Below are 23,690 nucleotides of genomic sequence, written 5' to 3' on the forward strand. Positions count from 1 at the left end.
TCATTGACCACTTCTAAGCGAGCAGCATCGACAAGGGCTTTAGAATAGAAAGCAAGATCTGTGGCTGAGCATGATCCCATTGCAGTCCTAAAGTGTGTACTACCACCAGCGTTAAGAAGGTATAGCTCCTCTAATACAGTAAGGATTTCGACATCCCGAACCCTGGGACATCTTGTTGGAGTTCCCCATAGCACAATGTGTGCATTAAAACCTCCTTTAGTAGGAACGACGGAGGGAGTTGTGGAATCATATCAGAAAGACATGCTCTCTTCAAACTTTCTTCGGACAGTAGATACATACTACAGATGGAAACATCGGATGGAATAGGCACTCTGACAGCAGTTATCTTAATAGCTGTTCCGAGGGCGACAGAAGTGGACTGGTAAATGTCGTTCACAAAGATAGCCACTCCACCTTTAGCCCTGTCTCCACTGAGGTCATCTTTATGATGAGGGCTGTATCCCATGAGCGCAGGGATATCACTAAATTTAAAATGCGTGTAATCTATTCATGCAATAGCTATTTACTGTAATGGCACACAATTATTATCTGGCCCAAGATCCGTCTGATGTTAAGTTGAAAAATATGATCTTTAACAACAAAGACAGGTACAACTATGTGTTTCACAATTCAATTCTTAACCTTCCTTAAAGCTGAATACGCTTAAGGGGGAACTAAAAGAAAAATATCGACAAGAGACCATCTTCTGTAGACACGCATACACTGCACAGCCAATTGTATGTAAGAATGTAGAGAAGTGTTTACAGACATGATCACTAATGCTGTAGATGAGTTTATTGACAATGAGCAGTAAGTGATCAAAGATATCCATGATAAGAAAATTCATAAACTAGTAGATGATTGAAGAAACAGTTATCGAATCTTGTTCCTTACTTACTGACTATCGAAAGAAAAGGTGTATATTCTTGAACCTAAGTGCTCCTAAACCTAGAATTCAGCCAAAAATACATCAAATTGGGGTTTCCATTAGGCCATTTGTTAATCACATTAACTCGAAGTTATTTATTTATTTATTCACTCATTTAAGTGAAAAATTGATTCAGAATGCAACATTTAAATATTCATTTACAAACAGCCATCCATATTCTAAAAAATTCAACACAATTTGTCCAATTTTCCCAAGATATTGTAATTCCAGGTTAGGCGAAATGTCTATTATTAGATGAGTCTTATTTATACATAAACGTACCAGTTGAGGAAACAATTATCTTTATTAAAACAAGCTACTTTCACAAAAGAAGATGAATAACCATCAGATTGTGGAAATGTGTGATGGACTTGATATAGTTTTATTTCAAAATTATATCACATTCAGTGGGGCCTTCTATAAACATCCAAATAGCTTGGCAGTGAGCAACTACCCATAAGAGGACACTAACAACCATTTTTATGGATGATATTAAGAACGAATTTTTCACTGAGCAACTGATAATGAGTAGTAAGATTATCTATTGCAAGAGGTATGTCGCTGAAACGTTTACAGTATTCAGTGGAAGCATAGCATACACCAAAATCGACACAACAGATTTACAGACCTACACCCTTACATCAATTTCGCAATTGAAGCAGAAGAGAATAACTCTACCAGTTTTCTTGCTATAGGGATACCTGGACTCAAAAGAAAGCATACATACAACTATTTAGAAAACCTGCTACCACATATTCAATTATGCGTGAGGCTTCTTGTCATCGTGTAAGGTGAAAACATGCATTTTTCTATGCCATGATTCATAGTCCGATTAGGTTACCCATGTCTAAGGAAAACATAGACAGAAAACACAACAATGTACATTACAAGGCACTTATGAATATCCGCTATGGATAAATTATGCGAGAAGGAAGGTAGGCCAAAATAAGAGATCAGTCAACAAGAACTCACAAATAGAGAAAACCCTAAATCTATAACCTTGTCATAGATAGGAAAATCTCAGATAAAATAGAACCGATCTTCAGAAACAGTATGGTGAAAGTTTCTTTCGAAGCAATGAATGAAGTAAGGTCAATGGTGAGGCATAACGTAGACAAGGAAGCTCTATATGATCAGTGGGGTGCGTATACTAAAATGTGCGAGTAATGTGACCAAATATACAAAGGGAAAATCGAAAGGAGACTTCGGACAAGATCCAGGAAACATTGTGGTCGCAGTCATAAATCTTCTTTGAATGACAACCTTAAAACTCAAGAATGTACAATAGAAGACATAGAGGAATGCATATCCTTTACCACAGACAACAAGATTGGAAAGAAGCTACCCCACAACATCAGCACACGAAACCCACTTCATCACACAGGTGTGTACAAAATTGAATGTTTGGACTGTGACTGCTTCTACATAGTCCAGACAGACAGATCATTTGAGATTAGATTCAAAGAACACATGGCAGCACTAAAAAACAAAAAAATACCACACATCAGCAATAGCCACCCACCTGCATGAAACAAAACACTACATTAACAACACAAGTATCAGCATCTTACATTATCCAACAAAAGGCAGAAAACTAGACATCCTTGAAACACTACAAATATACAAACACCAAACAAAATAACCTGAGTCCATCTTAAATGACAGAAATGATAATATTTACAATAGTAACATCTCTGTTTTCAGCAATTGCCTACATCATTCAAATTGAAATGCACACACACACACACACACACACAGATCTTGATATTTACCACAAATATTTAGTTATGTTACCATGACAGCCGCAAAGTGTGCAAGAGATTGATCTCATTTACAAATCTATCATCACACCAACAGTTTATACCCCTTGTCAGCTTGAAACTATGCATACATCAACTACTCACACAAACTGTAAATCCATGTAAATATTTTAGAGCATTAACCAATGTATTACTCCAACCTTAAGGTAGTTTTTACATGTATCAGATACACTCTTAAGACCCCTTGCCTTGTAAAGTTTGCTCTCATACAATCACTCTTTCCATCCTCTCTATCCCTCTCACTTTCAGTTTCTCTTCCTCTCCCTCTGCCTCAAGCCTTTCATATCTATCTATGAATTCCAACCAAAATTGTTATTTGTGTATAATTATACCACTGTAGTCAAGAAAATTGTTATACTTAACGTTTGTAACATTTCATCTGATTGTGTAAACGAGAATGGAGTTCAAGCTATTTTAAATGGTCAGAGCCGGATTTATATACCACCTGAAGGATTTAATCCAAGGCATGTATTCGACACCTCAGAACAAACACCACCAAATCCTTTACAATTTATTCTGTAACAACGTTGTTATGATGTACATTCTTTGTACTTTGTGATAATGTTTTCTCTTCTGCTATACGATCCTTGCACCCAAAAGTTTCCAGACGCCATATTTGGTTACAAAATATGACAGTGTACATGTGATGTGTTACGACGGTGAAAGGAACCTGTGACTACTGGAAGTACTTTATTTTACTTATTTCATATTTAACGTTAGATATACGTTTAAGTTTTTGTCAAAAGAAACCCAAAACCATGTTCTGAAATAGTGTTTTGTTTCTCCACCAGGCAGTGCCACAAGTTCCTCCAAAAAATCGTAACACAACACACACAAAAATGTCACACTAATAAATGTAAATCCACCTGATGATGGAAGTTTAAACCTTTGAAACGCGTCGTTGAGGTAAAACAGTGACTGGTAACAGTAAACGTGTTGTTTCATTTAATGCCAATCACAGTCACGGTAAAACCTAGCCTAAAATGTTCGCATTTAAAGTTATTGTCATCATTTTTTATTTGTATAAATGTTTTTTAATTACATTAGAAAGAATATATTGCTTCTTCAAGTTATGTAGGAAGGTATTACTGAAATAAATAGGCAAATAAATGTGTAAAGATTGAATAGTAATGCTACTTTCCTCATGTATCAGTTAAATATCATTAAATATACCCTGAACATATACTGTCATATTGTATTTTGCGAAATAAATGTCAGTACATTCTTCTATAACTTGCATCACTTCATTATGAGGCACTTTTTTGCTTGGAGTCAGTCACTGCAACAGGCAGAAATGAAAATTGTTTATAAAAAGGCCACATAACCTAGCGTCATTTCTTCATAAATTCAGAGTTTCGCTACATTTTGTATGATTTTAATATATGAGCATGTAAATTTAATTCAGCAGCATTATTTTACTGCTTAACATTTGCATTTGGTGTGGATGCAGAATTTATATTAATACTTTTGCGTTTTCTTTAGTATCTAGAAATTAAGTTTTGGCGCTTGGTCAGTTAGTGCAAAACACCATCTATACAACGCTCAGTAAGTGAAGTAACACACGTTTTCACACAATTTCGGTTTAAAACAATGTAGAATATGCTGTGGGGCATCGTGGAGTAATCCCGCGTCAGCCTCTATAGTTTCATGAAGTTCTGATAAGTGGCGGAGCTATATGTAGCTTTCAAAGTGGTGCCTGAGACTGAGGTGCGTTCCAAAGACACAGCTGTCACTTAGTTTCTTTAGGCGGAAAATCAGAGCATCACAGATATTCAAAGGCGCAAACCTGTCCGATCTCCTGTATGCTGGCACGCCAAAGACAGCTGTGACTCCTACGAACGTGCGGACACTTCCATTCGAGGTGATCGATGGGTCACAATCAAATACATCGCTCAATAACTGGAGTCCTCTGTTGGTAGCGCTGACATACTCAATCACCAGTTTGGGTACTCAAAGGCGTATGCCAATTGAGTTCATCGCCGCCTAACAGAAGACCATAACGAGAACAAGGAACCATTACTTCGAACCGGAAACATAACAGCAGTCCATGATTTTGGCGCCACAGCACCTCTCCTCGTAAGAAACAGTTTCAAGCCGCACCTTCGGCTGATAAAGTAATGGCGATGGTCTTCTGTGTCTCTAATGGGGCTATTTCGTTGGAAGTCGTCCCTCATAGTGCAACGATCAACTCTGAAGCGACTTGTGCTACCTTCAGGAAACTGAAGAAAAAACTTCAGCGTCTTCGTCGTCAGAAAAATGCTAACTAACTTCTCTTTCTCCGTGACAACACAATACCTCTCACAGGTCTGCCACACGAGAGAAGCTCACAAAACTTCATTGGACTGTTCGTCTTCTTCCACCTTACAGCTTGGATCTTTCATCTCTTTGGCCCAATAAAGGATGCACTACATGGGAAGTAGTATGCGGATGATGAGAAGCTTCTGATGCTGCAAGATGTTGGCTCTGGCGTCGACCACTATAATGGCCATGTGGGCCTACAGGCCTACCCGGTAATGGGACAGAAGGTCGTCACATTGAATGGAGATCATGTTGAATATAGGGTGTTTATTATTTAGGAACATTTCATAACGTTCTTATTAATATGCTAAAATGACAATTAGTCTATTATTGAACTAATAATAATGTGAAGTCTAGTGTATACATTCAGTAGTTGAATTATTTGCAGTGTTGCTCTCTGTGATGCACTGACAGTCGCTATAATAAGTAATCATTATACCTTTGCAATGTATGAAGATCTTCACTGAATGGTATTCGGTCTATTTAATTCCGTACATGATAACAAGCACATAAAAGCGTCTCTGAGACCGACTTAAAATGCACGTTTTGCACAGACAGACGGCATTAGTTATGGAACAGTCTACAACTTACAACAGCTAAATGTATACCTGTGCAAGTTCATAGCTGAGCTGTTTTTGTAAGTACTCTTTTGTATCAATGTATGACGTGGTACATGCAAAAGCTATGTTCTGTCATGGTAAACACTCCTTAGGTGTCAGTATTTTTTGTTAATGACAATAAATTTATATCTAACATCGGACTGATGTTAGATATAAATTGATTGTCATTAACAAAAAATACTGACACAGTTGTGTACTTCATAACGTAGTTTTTAAAAGTAAAACAATTATGACAGAGTGTAGTCGAATTAAATCAGGCGATGCGAAGAACATTAAATTAGGAAAAGGGAAACTAAGAGTAGTGATGAGGTTTACAATTTGAGAAACGAAATTATGAATTATGGCATAATCTGAGAGGTTCTAAGTGGTGAATGATTATAGCAGTAAAGAAATAAATTTCTTATCATCTAATAATAAAATCACTCGTGTAAGTACCCCAAAGTTCAAGAACAGAAGATTGAAATAGTGAAAGAGTTCAAATACCTCGGAGAATGGATTAGTTGGAATGCTAGGGAAAGCAAAGCAATGAAATCCAGAAAAAATAAACTTGAATTGGCCTTCCAACTAACAAAAAATACATACAACAAAAAATCCCTTTCATGGGGGTCTGAAATTATACATTACAAGACAGTGATTAAGCCAGAAGCACTGTATGGAGCAGAAACACTTAACATGAATTTCAAAGGCCAAATGGGAAACTTGATGCAAAGGAAAGAAAAATTTTAAGAAAAATCATTGAGCCAAAATTTCAAGACAATAAGATTATATACATCAAAAATGAAACTCTCTACAAGAAAATTGAAAAAAACTTTCAGATTCTATGCGAAAAAGGAGAATAAATTTTTGTGGTTATCTTCTCAGAATGAATTCCAGCAGATTAACTAAACAAATGTGTGACTTCTTCCGTAACGGCAAAACGAAACCCAACTGGTTTACAGAAACTGAGAAAGACCTAGTAGAATTAAAGATTTCAGAAAATTCACTTATTGATCGAACAGCTAAATTAATTACTAAAGATGAAAACATAAGGTTACAAGACAAATCTACACAAAAGTCCACGCCCTTCATCTCGGAAGAAGAGAGGAGAAGATGATCAGAAAGAATGAAGAAATACTGGGCCCTAAGAAAAGAACAACGCACAAAGAAATTACTGATCCAGCGTACCCCAAAGAGGTTGAAACGAAAGAAGAAGAAGAAAGTTTTAAGTATAGGTAGTTTTGTTCTATAAGTATAAAAATTTCTGGAAAGTAACACTGTAACGGAGTGACAATACTTCCAATTGATGTCGCAGTTTAATTCGCTGACCTACCACACACGATTTGAATCTCAGTGTTTGTTCATATTTACGTAATTTACTCTGGCGATGACGTTCCTGTTCTTGCTACTAATTTCATCTTTGGAGACTCACCTTTGGAGAGCGGGGACAGCATGTGGTAGTGCACGCTGGCGCCACCTGCACTCTCCCCAAAGATGGTCACACTGCCGGGGTCGCCGCCGAACGCCTCGATGTTCTCCCTGACCCACCTGAGTGCCGCCACCTGGTCCTTGAGGCCAAAATTTCCTGGGGATGCAGCGTCTTCTGTACTCAGGAAACCTTTAAAATAAAACGAGCCTTTGCAGCTAGTGTTATCACAACACTATTTACGAGAATAAATTTACATAAAAAAAAATTATGCATTCTATTGAAGACACTGTTATGTGCAATCCACTGCTTCCCTGTAAACACAGCTGTCTTGGAGCTACCATAGTAGAGCACATGAATCCATTTCCCAATAAGTTATATGTATAATGCATGATATCTTCAAATATTGCAGTTGACTGTCTTATAATTTAATTTAGACACTATCGAGAACTCTAATTATTAATGGTTCAAACAATAAAAATCAACTTGTGATTAATATTTACTTTCCCTGTTACTGTTGTTTGGTCTCAAATTCAACTGTGAAAAATATCCAGGTTTCGAGCTAGTCCACTTTTCAAGTAAGTCAGTGATCTGATTTATAAATCTTGCTCATCGACGTGTTTTAATAGTTCTAAATATTTATTCTTTGGTCCGCAGAGAGCGTTTTAGTTAGTGTTTCTGTTCCAATTGGGTACCCATCTGGCTCTTCTCAGTTGGAGATTGTAGTTCTAAAGGTTACAGCTGTTCTTTCCATACATTACTTACCAGAGAGAGCCCCCTGTTTTTGTCTACTGTGTAATGAGACATATGGAAGAAATAATAATCTTTGGTAATTGTGCAATAATTTAGTACAATTCTATCTCTAACGTATAAAACTGACTGAAACGTATGTGATAGCATCTCTCAAACACAAAATTTAGTAGACAGCAGTTGCAAATATATCTGGCAAATATTTCGTGAATAGTGTCACACATTAAGACTTTGCTAATACTACATCTGTCCACTCTGAATTAGCTGTCAATTTTCTCTTCCATTCTTGAGTACGATATTCTCGTGAGTATCGAGTGCTATCAGTTACAAGATACAGCCTCTGCATCTGCCAGACAGCAACAATTTTTAAGAATGAGGTATACTAGAATTAGGTTTGTAAAATGACTTCTAAAGTCGTTCTTGAAGTGTAAGGAGCGGGTTTTAGGCAAACTATTGCACCGTCTCTAGAAAAATTTTATTTGTTTGTGATGGATGGAAGGGGGTAGAGTTTATTGTGTTGTGTCAGTCACTAAAATGGTTGAGTACGGGAGGACAATTGCGATTGTGGGTTTCAAACACCTCTCCAGAATTCCCTTGGCATGATATAACACAAACAGGGAAAATCAAAATCAAGATGGCCAGACAAGGACTGGAACGCCACTGCCACCTGAGATGAGACCTGCTCTTAAACCTCAATGTCACCTGGTGCATTATATTCAGTTCAGCTGCCACACCACCAGGGAATACTATATGACTTAAGTGAGTTTTGTTTGATTGAAGTTGGTGGATATGTTCTCACAAAACGATCAGACCGACGAATTATCTTAGCCGATACACTACCCTCAATCCGAGTGGATCCAGAATCAGAAATTATGATACCAGGATCACCTAAACCCTCAAAGTCTTAAGACGATGCCTTTCATCACAGTTTTATCTTTGCCCATAGGTATCATCTGACACTTTGATTGCAGCGTCACCTCGAGTCAGGGAAAATTATGAGTATAGGCTTGTAGCTCCTCGCTCAAAATAACTATCACGTGAGACGAACTCACATGATTGTTTGTAGGGGGTGTTAAGAGTCCAAGTCGTTCAAGTGCTTTCAGAGTATTAGTTTCCTGACGAATGTAACCGTGATAATAATTACTTTACTTAACCATGGAATATTATGTTCCTTTGTTATGCAATTGACGTCTGTTCTCCTAAGCAAGACTATATATAAATCTTCCGCAATTTGCTTTTACTTACCCAAAGGACCAAGACGGTAGTTAATCGTGACAAGAACGACATCGTGGTTCATTAGGAAGTCTGGCCCATAAGCAGTTCCACCACCATCAACCCAGCCACCTCCGTGAATCCAGAACATGACTGGAAGCGGCTCTGTATGTTTCAGCTGAAAGAATAATGATAATGCATATACAACACCTGTATACCTCATCAACACCATTCATAGAACTAATACTTCGGAAAAAATATTAATAATGGAATGGAAGCAGTGCTGTTTTCCTAAATATGACGTACTTACCTCAATGAATGAAGAAGATATTTTGAAGAATGATATCTATTAAGAAAAGATTAAAACCAGTAATTGATTGAAAACAAGAAGTATGTAGCTGAGTTTTTATCATGGGTATGCATCTCTGAAAGTAGTCGAATTGTCACGTAAACAAATGAGAGTATCGTCCGTATTCAAGATTTTTTGAAAAACTTTCCTTCGCTAAACTTTCCATCGTTATACACTGTGTGCAGCTTTAAGTTTATACTAAACTCTATATTTAAAGGCAATGACCCGACTTCCTGACTAACTGACTGACTGACTGACTGACTCATTATGGCAAAGCCAAAACCGCTAAGGATAGAAACTTGAAACTAGCACAGGGTGTTGATCTTATATTGTAGACGTCATTTACGAAGGAATTTTTCGAAATTCGACCCCCAAGGCGGTGAAATATGGGAGGAAATGTTTTTTGATATTATGTCGCTGTTAAGACAACTTTTAAGCCAGACCTACGAAAGGTGGTGTTTGGTTACCCGGTCTTAAATCAAGAAATATGTGTTTGAGCGTTTTTGAAAATTCTTCCCCTATGGGGGTGAAATAGTGGATCAAAGTTTCTTTAAAAAAATAAATCATTATTAAAGAACTACTAAAGTATTTTTAAAGTTAAATTATGAAAACTGGTATTTGACTTGCCGGTTACAATTAAAAAATACGTGGTTCAGTGTTTTTGGAAATTCAGCCATTATGAGGGTGAAGTGTTTTATGAAATATTTCATTGTGAACGCAGTTTCAAAGCTAGGTGTATGAAAATTTGCGTTTGGCTTCTCGGATAGAAATAAAAAAGACGTGTGTCACTGTTTTTGGAAATTCAACACCTTAGGTGTGAAAATCATTAAGAAAATATTAATTTATATTAAAAAATTTAAAAACTAAATCTATGAAAACTGGCATTTCATTTCTCGGTTGGATATACAGAAATGTGTGTTAGGGGATGAAAGTTCCTGTCGAAATATCACCACAAGAAGGCAAAAGGCGTGATTAACAAAAACCTTTGACTCCAACTACCAGAATAAATTCTCAGAAAACTCTGATTCTATGGTCTCAATTAGCATGAAAAGTTTAGAAGGTGCTGCAGTTTGTGAACAACATAAACTTTTGATTATAGAAAGACGCTGACCAGTTGCAGATGTAGCGGCGCATCGAAAGCTAAGTACTAATTAATTGTTTGTGTATAGTGGTTTATTTAGGAACTTTAGTAGTCTTCAACCGGAGTTTTTTGTTTTTTCTGGTGAAATAATTTCAGAAGAACCTTTTGGGAACTGTTTTCAGCTTCGTTACTGTGTCATTAGACGTTGGATTCTCTTTCTGTATTAGTCTTTTGTTTTATTCACATTTGTTGTTTATTAATACTGTTAATAATAGTAGTTACTTCCCTCGTAGAGTAAGTTTGTGTTTGTTGTAGTCAGGTTTGTAATATCTTCTTATTGTAGTAGCGGAACTTAGAAAAAGTAAAATTTTATCATGAGTGAGAAGTGTGGGCTTTGCCGTAGGTTCGTGAGTAGTGGATTGCGGTGTGAGACTTGCTCGAAATATTTTCACTGGGGGGAATGCAGTGGGAAGCCAGTGGGCATTCTGGTGAGATCCTCTCCTGGAACTGCAGGTTATGTAGCAAGAGTAAGTTGATAGAGGAGCAGGAGCGTAAGATCTGTGCCCTTCAGGTGCAGTTGAAAAACGCACAGGAGGAGCTAGATAGGATGAGGAGAGAGAAGGGGGTTGGGGAATGGGAGCTGACTGTTGGCAAGAGATCTGCTAGGAGAAGAAGATTTTCAGATAGTTTTACTATTGGTGTTTACAATAGATATGACCAACTGTCAGAGTCTAGTGGAGAGGAATCTCTAGTAGCTGCAGATGTAGGAAGTATGCAGCAGACCTCAGTAGTTACGGTGACTAGAACAGTTGCAAAGTCGAAGAGGAAGAAGAAGGTTCTGCTGTTAGGTAGTTCTCATAGCAGAGGTGTAGGCCAGCAGTTGCAGGAAGTGCTGGGGAGTGAGTACCAGGTCAGCAGCATTGTGAAGCCTAATGCAGGATTGGCTCAGGTGACTGTTAACATAGGGGGGTTATGTAGGGATTTTACTAAAGAGGATCAGGTAGTGATTGTGGGTTGGGCTGGTAATAGTATTGATAGGGATGGGGAGTATGACATAGATGGTGACCTGGAAAAGATAGCCACTCAGACTGGCAACACGAATGTGCGTTTCGTGGAACTGTTTCAGCGTCAAGATCGGCCTCATCTTAATACAGCCGTCAGGCGTAATAACATGAGACTTGGGGGTGCGCTGATGACAGAAAGCATGGGTCACATTTCAGTGATGTCGGTGGAGTCCATCAGCAGGACGGGTTTCACTAGACATGGCCTGCACCTCAATAGGTATGGGAAGTGGAGGTTGGCAAAGCTTATAGGTGACAACATAGGTGGGGTTGGTGGGATCACTCATGGGAAAATTCCTACAGTAGTGGGTGTTAGAGCTGCGCCTTTTTTAGATTGAAGTCAGCTGATAGGTATTCCTTGTGGGAAGTCTCTCTAACAAAGGAACCACTTTTGACAAAGCATAGGTATCCGAGTAACGAGGGAATTAGTATATTTCATCAAAATATACAAGGTATTAGAGATGAAGTTAGTGAACTGCTTATAGATGTTGACTCTGAAATTATTGGTATATCTGAACACTTCTTAAATAAGGAGATAATTCTGAGGCTTCCTTTACCAGGTACGGGTTGGCTGGCAGCTTTTCGAGGAGCTCTTTGCGGTGTGGGGGAGTAGATGTGAAAAACGGCATCCCATTTGAGTCAATTGATGTTTCAAAGTACTGCACTGAAATGGTGTTTGGATGTTGTACAGGTGTGGTTAAATTTAACGGAGCTAAACTTCTAACTATTTATAGATCCCCAGCCTCCGATTTCACAACATTTTTGCTAAAGCTAGAGGAGGTTCTTGGTTCACTTTATAGGAAATACAAAAAGTTAGTTATATGTGGTGACTTCAACATTAATTGTATAAGTGATTGTGCAAGGAAGAGGATGCTGGTAGACCTCCTTAATTCATATAATCTTTTGCAAACCGTATTGTTTCCAACGAGAGTGCAAGGGAACAGTACAACAACCATAAACAACATTTTTGTTCATTCCTCATTACTAGAAGGGCATTCTGTTAGCAAAAAGGTGAATGGCCTTTCAGATCATGAAGCAAAATTTTAACTCTAAAAGATTTTTGTGCTGCAACACCTGTTAAATATAGCCATCAGCTGTTATGGAAAGCTGATCCAGTTGCTGTAGAGACCTTTGTAAACCTTATCAAGGAGCAAGAGTGGCAAGATGTTTATAGCTCTAATACAGTAGACGATAAATATAATGCTTTTCTCAAGACTTTTCTCGTGCTCTTTGAAAGTTGCTTTCCGTAAGAACGTTCAAAACAGGGTACTAGCACAAACAGGCAGACTGGGTGGCCGACTAGAGGGATAAGAATATCTTGTAGAACAAAGTGGCAATTATATCAAAACGTTAGAAACAGTCAAAATCTAAATGCAGCAGCCCATTACAAACAGTATTGTAAGGTGCTTAAAAATGTTATTAGGAAGGCAAAAAGTATGTGGTATGCAGATAGAATAGGTAAGTCTCAGGATAAAATTAAAACCATATGGTCAGTCGTAAAGGAAGTGGCTGGTCTGCAGAGACAGGTCGAGGATATAGAATCAGTGCGTAGTGGGAATGTCCGTGTTACTGATAAGTCGCATATACACTCCTGGAAATGGAAAAAAGAACACATTGACACCGGTGTGTCAGACCCACCATACTTGCTCCGGACACTGCGAGAGGGCTGTACAAGCAATCATCACACGCACGGCACAGCGGACACACCAGGAACCGCGGTGGTGGCCGTCGAATGGCGCTAGCTGCGCAGCATTTGTGCACCGCCGCCGTCAGTGTCAGCCAGTTTGCCGTGGCATACGGAGCTCCATCGCAGTCTTTAACACTGGTAGCATGCCGCGACAGCGTGGACGTGAACCGTATGTGCAGTTGACGGACTTTGAGCGAGGGCGTATAGTGGGCATGCGGGAGGCCGGGTGGACGCACCGCCGAATTGCTCAACACGTGGGGCGTGAGGTCTCCACAGTACATCGATGTTGTCGCCAGTGGTCGGCGGAAGGTGCACGTGCCCGTCGACCTGGGACCGGACCGCAGCGACGCACGGATGCACGCCAAGACCGTAGGATCCTACGCAGTGCCGTAGGGGACCGCACCGCCACTTCCCAGCAAATTAGGGACACTGTTGCTCCTGGGGTATCGGCGAGGACCATTCGCAACCGTCTCCATGAAGCTGGGCTACGGTCCCGCACACCGTTAGGCCGTCTTCCGCTCACGCCCCAACATCGTGCAGCCCGCCTCCAGTGGTGTCACGACAGGCGTGAATGGAGGGACGAATGGAGACGTGTCGTCTTCAGCGATGAGAGTCGCTTCTGCCTTGGTGCCAATGGTGGTCGTATGCGTGTTTGGCGCCGTGCAGGTGAGCGCCACAATCAGGACTGCATACGACCGAGGCACACAGGGCCAACACCTGGCATCATGGTGTGGGGAGCGATCTCCTACACTGGCCGTACACCACTGGTGATCGTCGAGGGGACACTGAATAGTGCACGGTACATCCAAACCGTCATCGAACCCATCGTTCTACCATTCCTAGACCGGCAAGGGAACTTGCTGTTCAAACAGGACAATGCACGTCCGCATGTATCCCGTGCCACCCAACGTGCTCTAGAAGGTGTAAGTCAACTACCCTGGCCAGCAAGATCTCCGGATCTGTCCCCCATTGAGCATGTTTGGGACTGGATGAAGCGTCGTCTCACGCGGTCTGCACGTCCAGCACGAACGCTGGTCCAACTGAGGCGCCAGGTGGAAATGGCATGGCAAGCCGTTCCACAGGACTACATCCAGCATCTCTACGATCGTCTCCATGGGAGAATAGCAGCCTGAATTGCTGCGAAAGGTGGATATAAACTGTACTAGTGCCGACATTGTGCATGCTCTGTTGCCTGTGTCTATGTGCCTGTGGTTCTGTCAGTGTGATCATGTGATGTATCGGACCCCAGGAATGTGTCAATAAAGTTTCCCCTTCCTGGGACAATGAATTCACGGTGTTCTTATTTCAAATTCCAGGAGTGTATGTACAGTATTTAATAATCACTTTCTGAATATAGCAGATGAACTAAATAGAAACCTAGTTCCAACAGGGAATCATATAGCGCTCTTAGAATAAAGTGTTCCGAGACTGCTACCTGAAATGCTCCTCCATGATACTGACAAGAGGGAGATTGAGTTAATAATTAAATCACTAAAGACCAAGAACTCTCACGGATATGACGGGGTATCTAGCAGAATACTGAAGTATTGTTCTATGTATGTTAGCCCAGTACTTAGCCATATCTGTAACTTTTCCTTTAGGAGTGGTCGGTTTCCTGACAGATTAAAGTACTCGGTAGTGAAGCCACTTTATAAAACGGGAGACAGGGATAATGTTGACAATTATAGACCTATTTCTATGCCATCGGTGTTTGCTAAAGTTATCGAGAAGTTTGTATATACAAGGTTACTGGAGCATTTAAATTCACATAATTTGCTGTCAAATGTTCAGTTTAGTTTCAGAAATGGTTAACAACTGAAAATGCTATATTCTCTTTTCTCTGTGAGGTTTTGGACGGATTAAATAAAAGGTTGCGAACGCTAGGTGTTTTCTTTGATTTAACGAAGGCTTGTGACTGTGTTGACCACAAAATATTACTGCAGAAGTTGGACCATTATGGAGTAAGGGGAGTAGCTTACAATTGGTTCGCCTCTTACTTTAAGAACAGAAAGCAGAAGGTAATTCTCCGCAATATTGAGAGTGGTAGTGATGTTCAGTCCCAATGGGGCACTGTTAAGTGGGGCGTTCCCCAAGGGTCGGTGCTGGGGCCACTGCTGTTTCTTATTTATATAAATGATATGCCTTCTAGTATTACAGGTGATTCAAAAATATTTCTGTTTGCTGATGACACCAGCTTGATAGTGATGGATCTTGTGTGTAATATTGAAACAGTATCAAATAACGTAGTTCATGAAATAAGTTTGTGGCTTGTGGAAAATAATTTGACGCTAAATCACAGTAAGACTCAGTTTTTACAGTTTCTAACTCACAATTCAACAAGAACCGATATTTTGATCAGACAGAATGGGCATATTATAAGCGAGACGGAACAGTTCAAGTCCCTAGGCGTTCGGATAGATAGTAAGCTGTTGTGGAAAGCCTATGTTCAGGATCTTGTTCAGAAACTAAATGCTGCTTTATTTACCATTAGAACAGTATCTGAAATAAGTGACACTTCAACGCGAAAAGTAGTCTACTTCGCATATTTTCATACACTTATGTCGTATGGTATTATTTTTTGGGGTAATTCTTCTGATTCAAAAAGGGTATTTTTGGCCCAAAAACGGCTGTTCGAGCTATATGTGGTGTAAGTTCGGGAACCTCTTGTCGACCCCTATTCAATAGTCTGGGAATTCTGACATTGCCCTCACAGTATATATTTTCTTTAATGTCGTTTGTTGTTAGCAGTATTAGCCTATTCCCAAGAGTTAGCAGCTTTCACTCAGTTAATACTAGGCAGAAATCCAATCTGCATGTGGAATGCACTTCCTTGACTCTTGTGCAGAAAGTATTGCAGTATTCTGCTGCATCCATTTTCAATAAGCTACCACAAGAACTCAAAAATCTTAGCAGTAGCCCAAACTCTTTTAAGTCTAAACTGAAGAGTTTCCTCATGGCTCACTCCTTCTATTCTGTCGAGGAGCTCCTGGAAGAGCTAAAAAATTAAGCAAATTCCAGTGTTACATTGTTGATTTTCTTTATTTAAATTTACGACTTGTCACCTAAATATGTTTTTTTTATATTTCATTTTATCTGTTTCTATTATCGTGTTATAATTTCATGTATTGACTCGTTCCATGACCATGGAGACTTCTCCTTAATTTGGTCGCACGGAACAATAAATTAATAAATAAATAAAAAACAAAAAATCTGTGCACACCGTTTAGACTAAGCAAACGAAGCAGTGGGCACTAAGCAAGTTCTTTACAAAATTTCTTACCTTACATTTCAGAAAGTGTACAAAATTCAAATGACTGCCATTAGAACTCTAAACGCATTGCACTTACGTGGGACAATAAGGAGATGCATAATACGGAGGAACGCATATTCGACTTGTGCCGACTGTGACGCAGTTCAGGTCCCCGAACAATTATCGAGATCAACCAGATATACTGGTCTATGAAGACATTTGTCGTCATCAGTTTCTGTATTTTCATTATTGGTAGCAACACGCGTACCATGTGATAACTGCCGGCCGCTGTGGCCGAGCGGTTCTAGGCGCTTCAGTCTGGAACCGCGCGACCGCTACGGTCGCAGGTTCGAATCCTGCCTCGGGTATGGATGTGTGTGATGTCCTTAGGTTAGTTAGATTTAAGTAGTTCTAAGTTCTAGGGGACTGATGACCTGAGTGTTAAGTCCCATAGTGCTCAGGGCCATGTGACAACTAAGATTAGAGTTTAACGTTCCGGCGACAACCAAGTCATTAAGCGCGCAACTCAGTTTCCGAGGAAGCTAGTTATTCTGCCAGTAACTGACTGTCATTTCGATAAAAAAGGAGTGTCGCTGACAACTGATTATCCGCTGTTTTAAACCACGCAATCACAGTCTACCGTATTTTACGGACCATAAGACGCACTTTTATATTCACAAAATTTCCTTCAAAATTCAGGTACGTCTTATACTTGAAATTAATATAAAAATGCCCAGTGTTTGATTTAGAAATCCCGCCAGTCTTAAAAATGTCCATAACATATTCGATGCCGCGGGAAACCTATTTCTGTCTGGGGTAACATTGGATTCAATTGGCAGCAGCAGTGCACCGATGTAATGAACGTGAGTTGCGGGGTTTCGCAAGCTTGCTAACACTGTCTCCCTCCTCCCCGGAATTACAGACCCAGAACCCTGTCTTGCCTATGACACGTCACTTCAGACTATGCTGCCAGTGAACCTGAACTGAAAGTGACTTGTCTTATCAGTAACAGTTCATTGTTTTTGTTAGTAGCTAGTTTCGTAACGGAAAAAATAATAGGTATTCATATGGTGTGGGCCATAAATTGAAAGTAATGGAATATGTAGAAAAACATGTAAACAGAGCAATTGAGCGGCATTTCGGTCCTGCACCAACAGAAAAAGCCATTAGCGACTGGCGCGCTAGTAAAGAGGGACTGGAAAATAAGAAGAAGACTGAATGTGCAAATAGAGGACTGAATCCAAAATGGCCAAAATTAGAAAATGACGTATTGAAATGCATTCAAGGACACTGCCAATGTGGCTCCGAAAGTAATACAAAAATGATTTCAAATACACGCTCTTCAGCCAGCGCTACTGTGGACCTTAACAGACTTTAAGAGTGGAGTTAGTTGGTGCTATAGGTTTATGAAGCGTCATGGACTTAACATACGAACCAAAACCAAAATATCTCAGAAAATGAGTATGAAGAGTAAATATTATCTTTCCATCACCTTATTAAAATATTATATTTCTATTGCCTTGCTATTCAACATCGAAAAACCCAGTGCGGCGCTAAGTCAAATAGTGAATATTGACGGAACTCCTTTGACATTTGATGTACCGAGTAATAGAGGTGTTGCCATGAAAGGTACTAATTAACTATAAAAACAAGTGGACATGAAAAAATGCACTACACTGCTGTCCTTTCATTTTGTGCTGACGGCACTAACCTTAATACAGTGACAATTCTCAAGTGTAAACCAATGCCAAAACCTTCTGAAATACCGCCTGGTGTTGTTGTTCACGTACGTGACAAGAGTTCGATGGACAAGGCTAGTATGAAATTATGGACTAACAAAGTGTGGGAGTGAAGGAAAGGTACTTGTTGAAGAAGAGATCTCCTCCTATGCTAGATTAATTTATTAGTCATTTGAAAAATTCTGTGAAAGAGAAACTGAGACAGGGAAATACACAGCTTGCTGTTGTTACAGGGGGACTTATTTCACAATTGTAACCACTTGATGCCTCGATAAATAAACCATTTAAAGTGTATATTAGAGAGGAATGGAACAAGTGGATGATGAATGAAACCCATTATAAATTGACGTCGAAGGGAGCTTTAAAACGACCTACAATTAAATAAGTGTGTCAGTGGATGAAATAGTCGTGGTATAGAGTGAGAGAAGACATTACTGTTAAATCTTCCAAGAACTGGGGCAAACCTAACGCTGTCGATGGCAGTAAAGACCGTCTTATACACGAAGAGGACAACGATGACGACGAAGAGGAAGAAGAAGAAGAAGGAGAAGAAAAAGTTCAGCTGAACATTTTCAGGGATTTAAAGGCCACTTCGGTTTTATAGACTAAGAATTTTTTTGCCTGGCTCTGTAATCTAATACTAAAAATGGTAAAAAGATTATTTGAAGAAATTGCTTAAAATTTGAGGTACGTCTTATAGTCTGTAGCGTCTTATAAGCTGTAAAATACGTTAAGTACCATGCAGGTGTAATACGCGGAGGTGGCAACACAGACTTACGCTGGACGTACATTAGCTTTGAAGCCGGTGCCGCCATGTTAAATGCCCCAAAACATTAGCAGAGTACTGTTTACAATTGCTTTTCGGTTTTAATTTTTGCCGTGCACTCGCAACGTTGATTTAAATAGAATGTGTTGCAGTAGTTTCGTGAGTAACACAGAATCCGGACGGCATGTTCAGACGTTTTTACTGTCTTCACTTCATATTTGATCCAGTAATACGATTGTTTTTCATTTCGTTACTGGTACCTTCTTTTTGTAATTCGTCTCAAATAATCGCGGAGAGAAGTTTTTGATGTGAAAAATCTGCTTCCGCAATACAGTTATGTACACAGTACAGACTGGCGAAACTGATGTTCGGTCTATGTTCTCTTCCCGAAACCGCTGAGAATTTTGACATGTTTCATCAGTTTCCAATCTCTCCTCACAGTGTTCACCAACAGAGCTATGATAGGAAACCTGAAGTCAAATGACAGAAATAAAACAACTACAATAAAAGTAAACAGCGCACCCTATAAAGTGTGTATATAAAAGAAAATATCGCTTGAATGAGTCCACTTTCGAATGAAATGTAGTTCTTTTGCACTTTGGACTACAATCTGAATGGTTAGTCGACCTGCAACTGACGCAAGCTCCCTTTTTCTTGCCGGCCAGGGTGGCCGAGCGATTCTAGGCGCTACAGTCTGGAACCGCGCGACCGCTACGGTCGCAGGTTCGAATCCTGCCTCGGGCATGGGTGAGTGTGATGTCCTTAGGTTAGTTAGGTTTAAGTAGTTCTAAGTTGTAGAAGTTAAGTCCCACAGTGCTCAGAGCCATTTTCCCTTTTTCTTATAAAAATGCTTTCACCAGAAGCTGAGGCAGTTAACATGACGCACATTGGCTTCAAGTTCGTGACCACTTGACAATTCCCTTTATTTGTCTCCAATTACAGTTGCGATAGTCCTTGCTGCGGTAGTCGTTCCGTTTACAGATGGAGCGACACTAGCGCTCCATACGGTGAGAAAGCAGTCACATTAATCGTGAGTGTAATGTTTGTTAATTTTAATTTTAATAACCAACAGCATCAGTTACACCGTTTACCTAGAATTTACCAAGGTTTCAGTCGGGATATTTATAAAGTTTGTTTTTCATCCCTTCTCTAATTGATTTACGAAATATTTATTGAAATTTTGCGTCGAAGATTTTATTTAATATCATAAGACATGGATGATTCTCAAGTGAGCGCAAATAGGGCTAAAACTAATGAATCCAGTGGCAACCTGCAACGTACTCGTAAAGAAATACGTGTAACGTTGGATAGCGTTGCTACCTGTCACGTTGATACCAAAAGCATATAAACACACAGATTCACACGTAAGAAGCAGAGCGACGTGTACCACAAAGCGCAAAAGGAATCGACGCCACATTTCGCGCTCTGTTCTGATTTTTAATCATCGGCGAGTGTTGTCATAAGTACGTCCTTCATATTATTCTACATGGTGACAATTATTAAACTGCATGAAATAAAAGCGTCACAAGTTCTGGACGGTTTGCGTTAGGAAGTTGAAAGTGCACGGTTGACCGCGGGGCATGATGGGAATTAAGATGCGTTTGTGTGGTTTGGCATTCAGGAGGTCACCAACAGCATCTATGTCCCGACACTTCAACGGGTCATGCCGAATTTCGCTATTCGTCTGCCCCATCGTCAATGATAGCAGGCATAGCGAACATGTCATACTATAAATAGAATATCTATAGTGACGTTTGCATATTGAATAAAGTGTGTACGCACCACAGTCTGTAACTAATTTACGATTTTCTAGTATAGTTCGCCGGCCGCGGTGGTCTCGCGGTTCTAGGCGCTCAGTTCGGAACCGCACGACTGCTACAGTCGCAGGTTCGAATCCTGCCTCGGACATGGATGTGTGTGATGTCCTTAGGTTAGTTAGGTTTAAGTAGTTCTAAGTTCTAAGGGAGTGATGACCACAGATGTTAAGTCCCAAAGTGCTCAGAGCCATTTGAACCATTTTTTAGTATAGTTCAACAATTACCACCCTGTGTGTGGGACTAGCAAATTCCAGATGCAAAGGGTATAGCTATGTTGAAAACATTACAAAAATTTGACTATAATACAGTTCGTTTAAAAGCTAATATTTCAATGAATTTAGAACAACGAAATAGAGTATTTCGTTTCCAGATGTAGGAAACAAAACTTCGAATTACCATACACACATAGAAGAAGTGTTGCATCACCTCGGTTCAGAGAGTTCCGGAATCTATACAGAAAATTGGAATAGACATCAACTTAAACATCATATCCACCCTTTTTATGGCTCATGAAAACCTCTTATTCCATGTTGTACCACCGTACAGCGTGACCTTCAGAGGTGGTGGTCCAGATTGCTCTACACACCGGTACCTCTAATACTCAGTATCTCGTCGTCTTGCATTGATGCATGCCTCTATTCGTCGTGGCATACTATCCACAAGTTCATCAAGGCACTGTTGGTCCAAATTTTCCCACTCCTAACCGGCGTTTCGCCATAGATCCCTCAGAGTGATTGGCGGGTCACGTCGTCGATAAACAGCCCTTTCTAATCTATACAGGCATGTTCGATAGCGTTCATACCTGGAGAACATGCTGGTCACTCTAGTCGAGAGATGTCGTTATCCTGAAGGAAGTTATTCACAAGATGTGCCCGATGGAGGCGCGAATTGTTTTCCATGAAGACGAATGGATCGCCAATATGTTGGCAATATGGTTGCACTACTGGTCGGAGGATAGCATTCACGTATCGTACAGCCATTACGGCGCCTTCAATGACCACCAGCGGCGTACTTCGGCCCCACATAATACCACCCCAAAACCATTCTGCACTCTCTGGACAGTGTGTCTGAGGCGTTCAGCCTGACCGGGTTGCCTCCCAACACCTCTCCGACGATTATCTGGTTGAAGGCATATGCAACACTCATCGGTGAAGAGAACGTGATGCCAATCCTGAGCGGCCCATTCGGCATGTTATTAGGCCCACCTGTACCGCCCTGCATGGTGTCGTGGTTGCAAAGATGGTCATCGCCATGGACGACGGGAGTGAATTTGCGCATCATGCAGCCTATTGCACACAGTTTGAGTCGTAACACGACGTCCTGTGGTTGCACAAAAAGCATTTTTCAACATGGTGGCGTTGCTGGCAGGCTTCCTCCCAGCCATAATCCGTAGGTAGCGGTCATCCACTGCAGTAGTAGCCCTTGGGCGGCCTGAGCGAGGCATGTCATCATCGACAGTTTCTGTCTGTCTGTATCTCCTCCACGTCCGAACAACATCGCTTTCGTTCACTCCGAGACGCCTGGACACTTCCCTTGCTGAGAGCGCTTCCTGGCACAAAGTAACGCTGCGGACGAGATCGAACCGCGGTATTGACCGGCTAGGCACGGTTTAACTAAAGACAACACGAGCCGTGTACCTCCTTTCTAGTGTAATGACTGGAAACGATCTGCAGTCGGACACCCCCCCCCCTCCCCCCGTCTAATAGGCGCTGCTCATACATAGTTGAATGGGTTTAGTGACATCTCTGATTAGTCAAAGGGACTGTGTGTGTGATACAATATCCACAGTTAACGTCTATCTTCAGGAGTTCTGCAAAACGTTTTTTGAGATATGTATAAGTAAAGAGACTCTTTCTTCGTGAGGTCTTTTCTTCTGTTATTCACGAGCCATATTCCGCTCCTAAAAATAAACATTTGTCATTAAAACAAGTTTGTAGTTTAAAAGCGAATCTTGACGATACTCTCAGTTTAATTAGGAAACCTGCAGTTTATTGGGCTACAGACGTTCCCTTTTGTAGAAACCATATTACAAACTAATGTAATCAATTACGATTCCCTTTCGCCTTCACAAGATCCCGCCAAACTCAACAGCATCACTTGCTGGTCCCTTGGGGCGCTGTTATCGCTTTGGGTTACAAAAACCGAGACAGAGTGTCGTGGCTGTTGTGTTAGACTGTGATGTAACTGTAGAGATAAGGTTAAACGTATCTGCGTTGTTGTTAATGCGTCTATGGCATGGGCATTGGTAAGGAAACACGCTTGCAAAATTATTGGCTCGTAGCAGTGCTCATTTTCACGATGAGATCAAGGAATTGAAGAACGCTAATATGAGACAGACAGGGTTTCAAACTTTTAAAGTATTCCAAGTTAACCATTTACAGGAAAGAATTAGCAACAGATTGTTTTCGGACTTTTCTACAGGTCGCCACTTCTCGTTGTCAGCACTGAATATTGCGGTAGTAGGCGTACCGCACTCCCACAGTATTTTTATGCAAATAATGAGTCTTGTAGAAAACATATATGGATGAAATTTGTCCAGGAGTGCCTGAGTTATAGTTTTATGGCATGTCTTATCACTCAAAATTCTTAGCCAATAGGGCGCTACTATGCCTTACTGTTTCAGTAAATTTTTCCACATAGCAAGTGAAAAATGTGGCACTTTAGACAGAAATTCATTCAGGTCTTACAGAGATATGTTGATTTGTCATTGTCTTTGCCATGCACACCCCCTTCCTCCCCCACACCCCTGAGCCGGAAAATTTCAATCACTTTACTAAACGAATGTAATCTTCAATATTTCCAAGTTCAGAGCCTTATTTACACATCATTACCTTTTCAAAAAGTATAATGAAAGTAACAATTTATGAAATCTGCAAATTTAAATTTTTTTGGTGGTCAAAAAATACCCCT

At 40.3% G+C, this 23,690-nt stretch overlaps 1 protein-coding gene across 2 annotated transcripts in view; it reads right to left on the reverse strand.

Annotated features, from left to right (window-relative positions):
* The window catches only part of LOC126474115 (juvenile hormone esterase-like), a 105,816-nt gene that overhangs the window by 44,989 nt on the left and 37,137 nt on the right, over positions 1-23,690 (reverse strand). For both annotated transcript variants that reach the window (XM_050101540.1, XM_050101541.1), the window contains exons 3-4: positions 9,064-9,208; positions 7,075-7,260 (exon numbers count right to left, since the gene is read on the reverse strand). In XM_050101540.1, coding sequence (XP_049957497.1) covers positions 7,075-7,260; positions 9,064-9,208 — 331 coding nt within the window. The remainder of the gene's footprint in view (positions 1-7,074; positions 7,261-9,063; positions 9,209-23,690) is intronic.

The sequence above is a fragment of the Schistocerca serialis genome, chromosome 4, assembly GCF_023864345.2.
Source record: "Schistocerca serialis cubense isolate TAMUIC-IGC-003099 chromosome 4, iqSchSeri2.2, whole genome shotgun sequence".
Classification (NCBI taxonomy): domain Eukaryota; kingdom Metazoa; phylum Arthropoda; class Insecta; order Orthoptera; family Acrididae; genus Schistocerca; species Schistocerca serialis.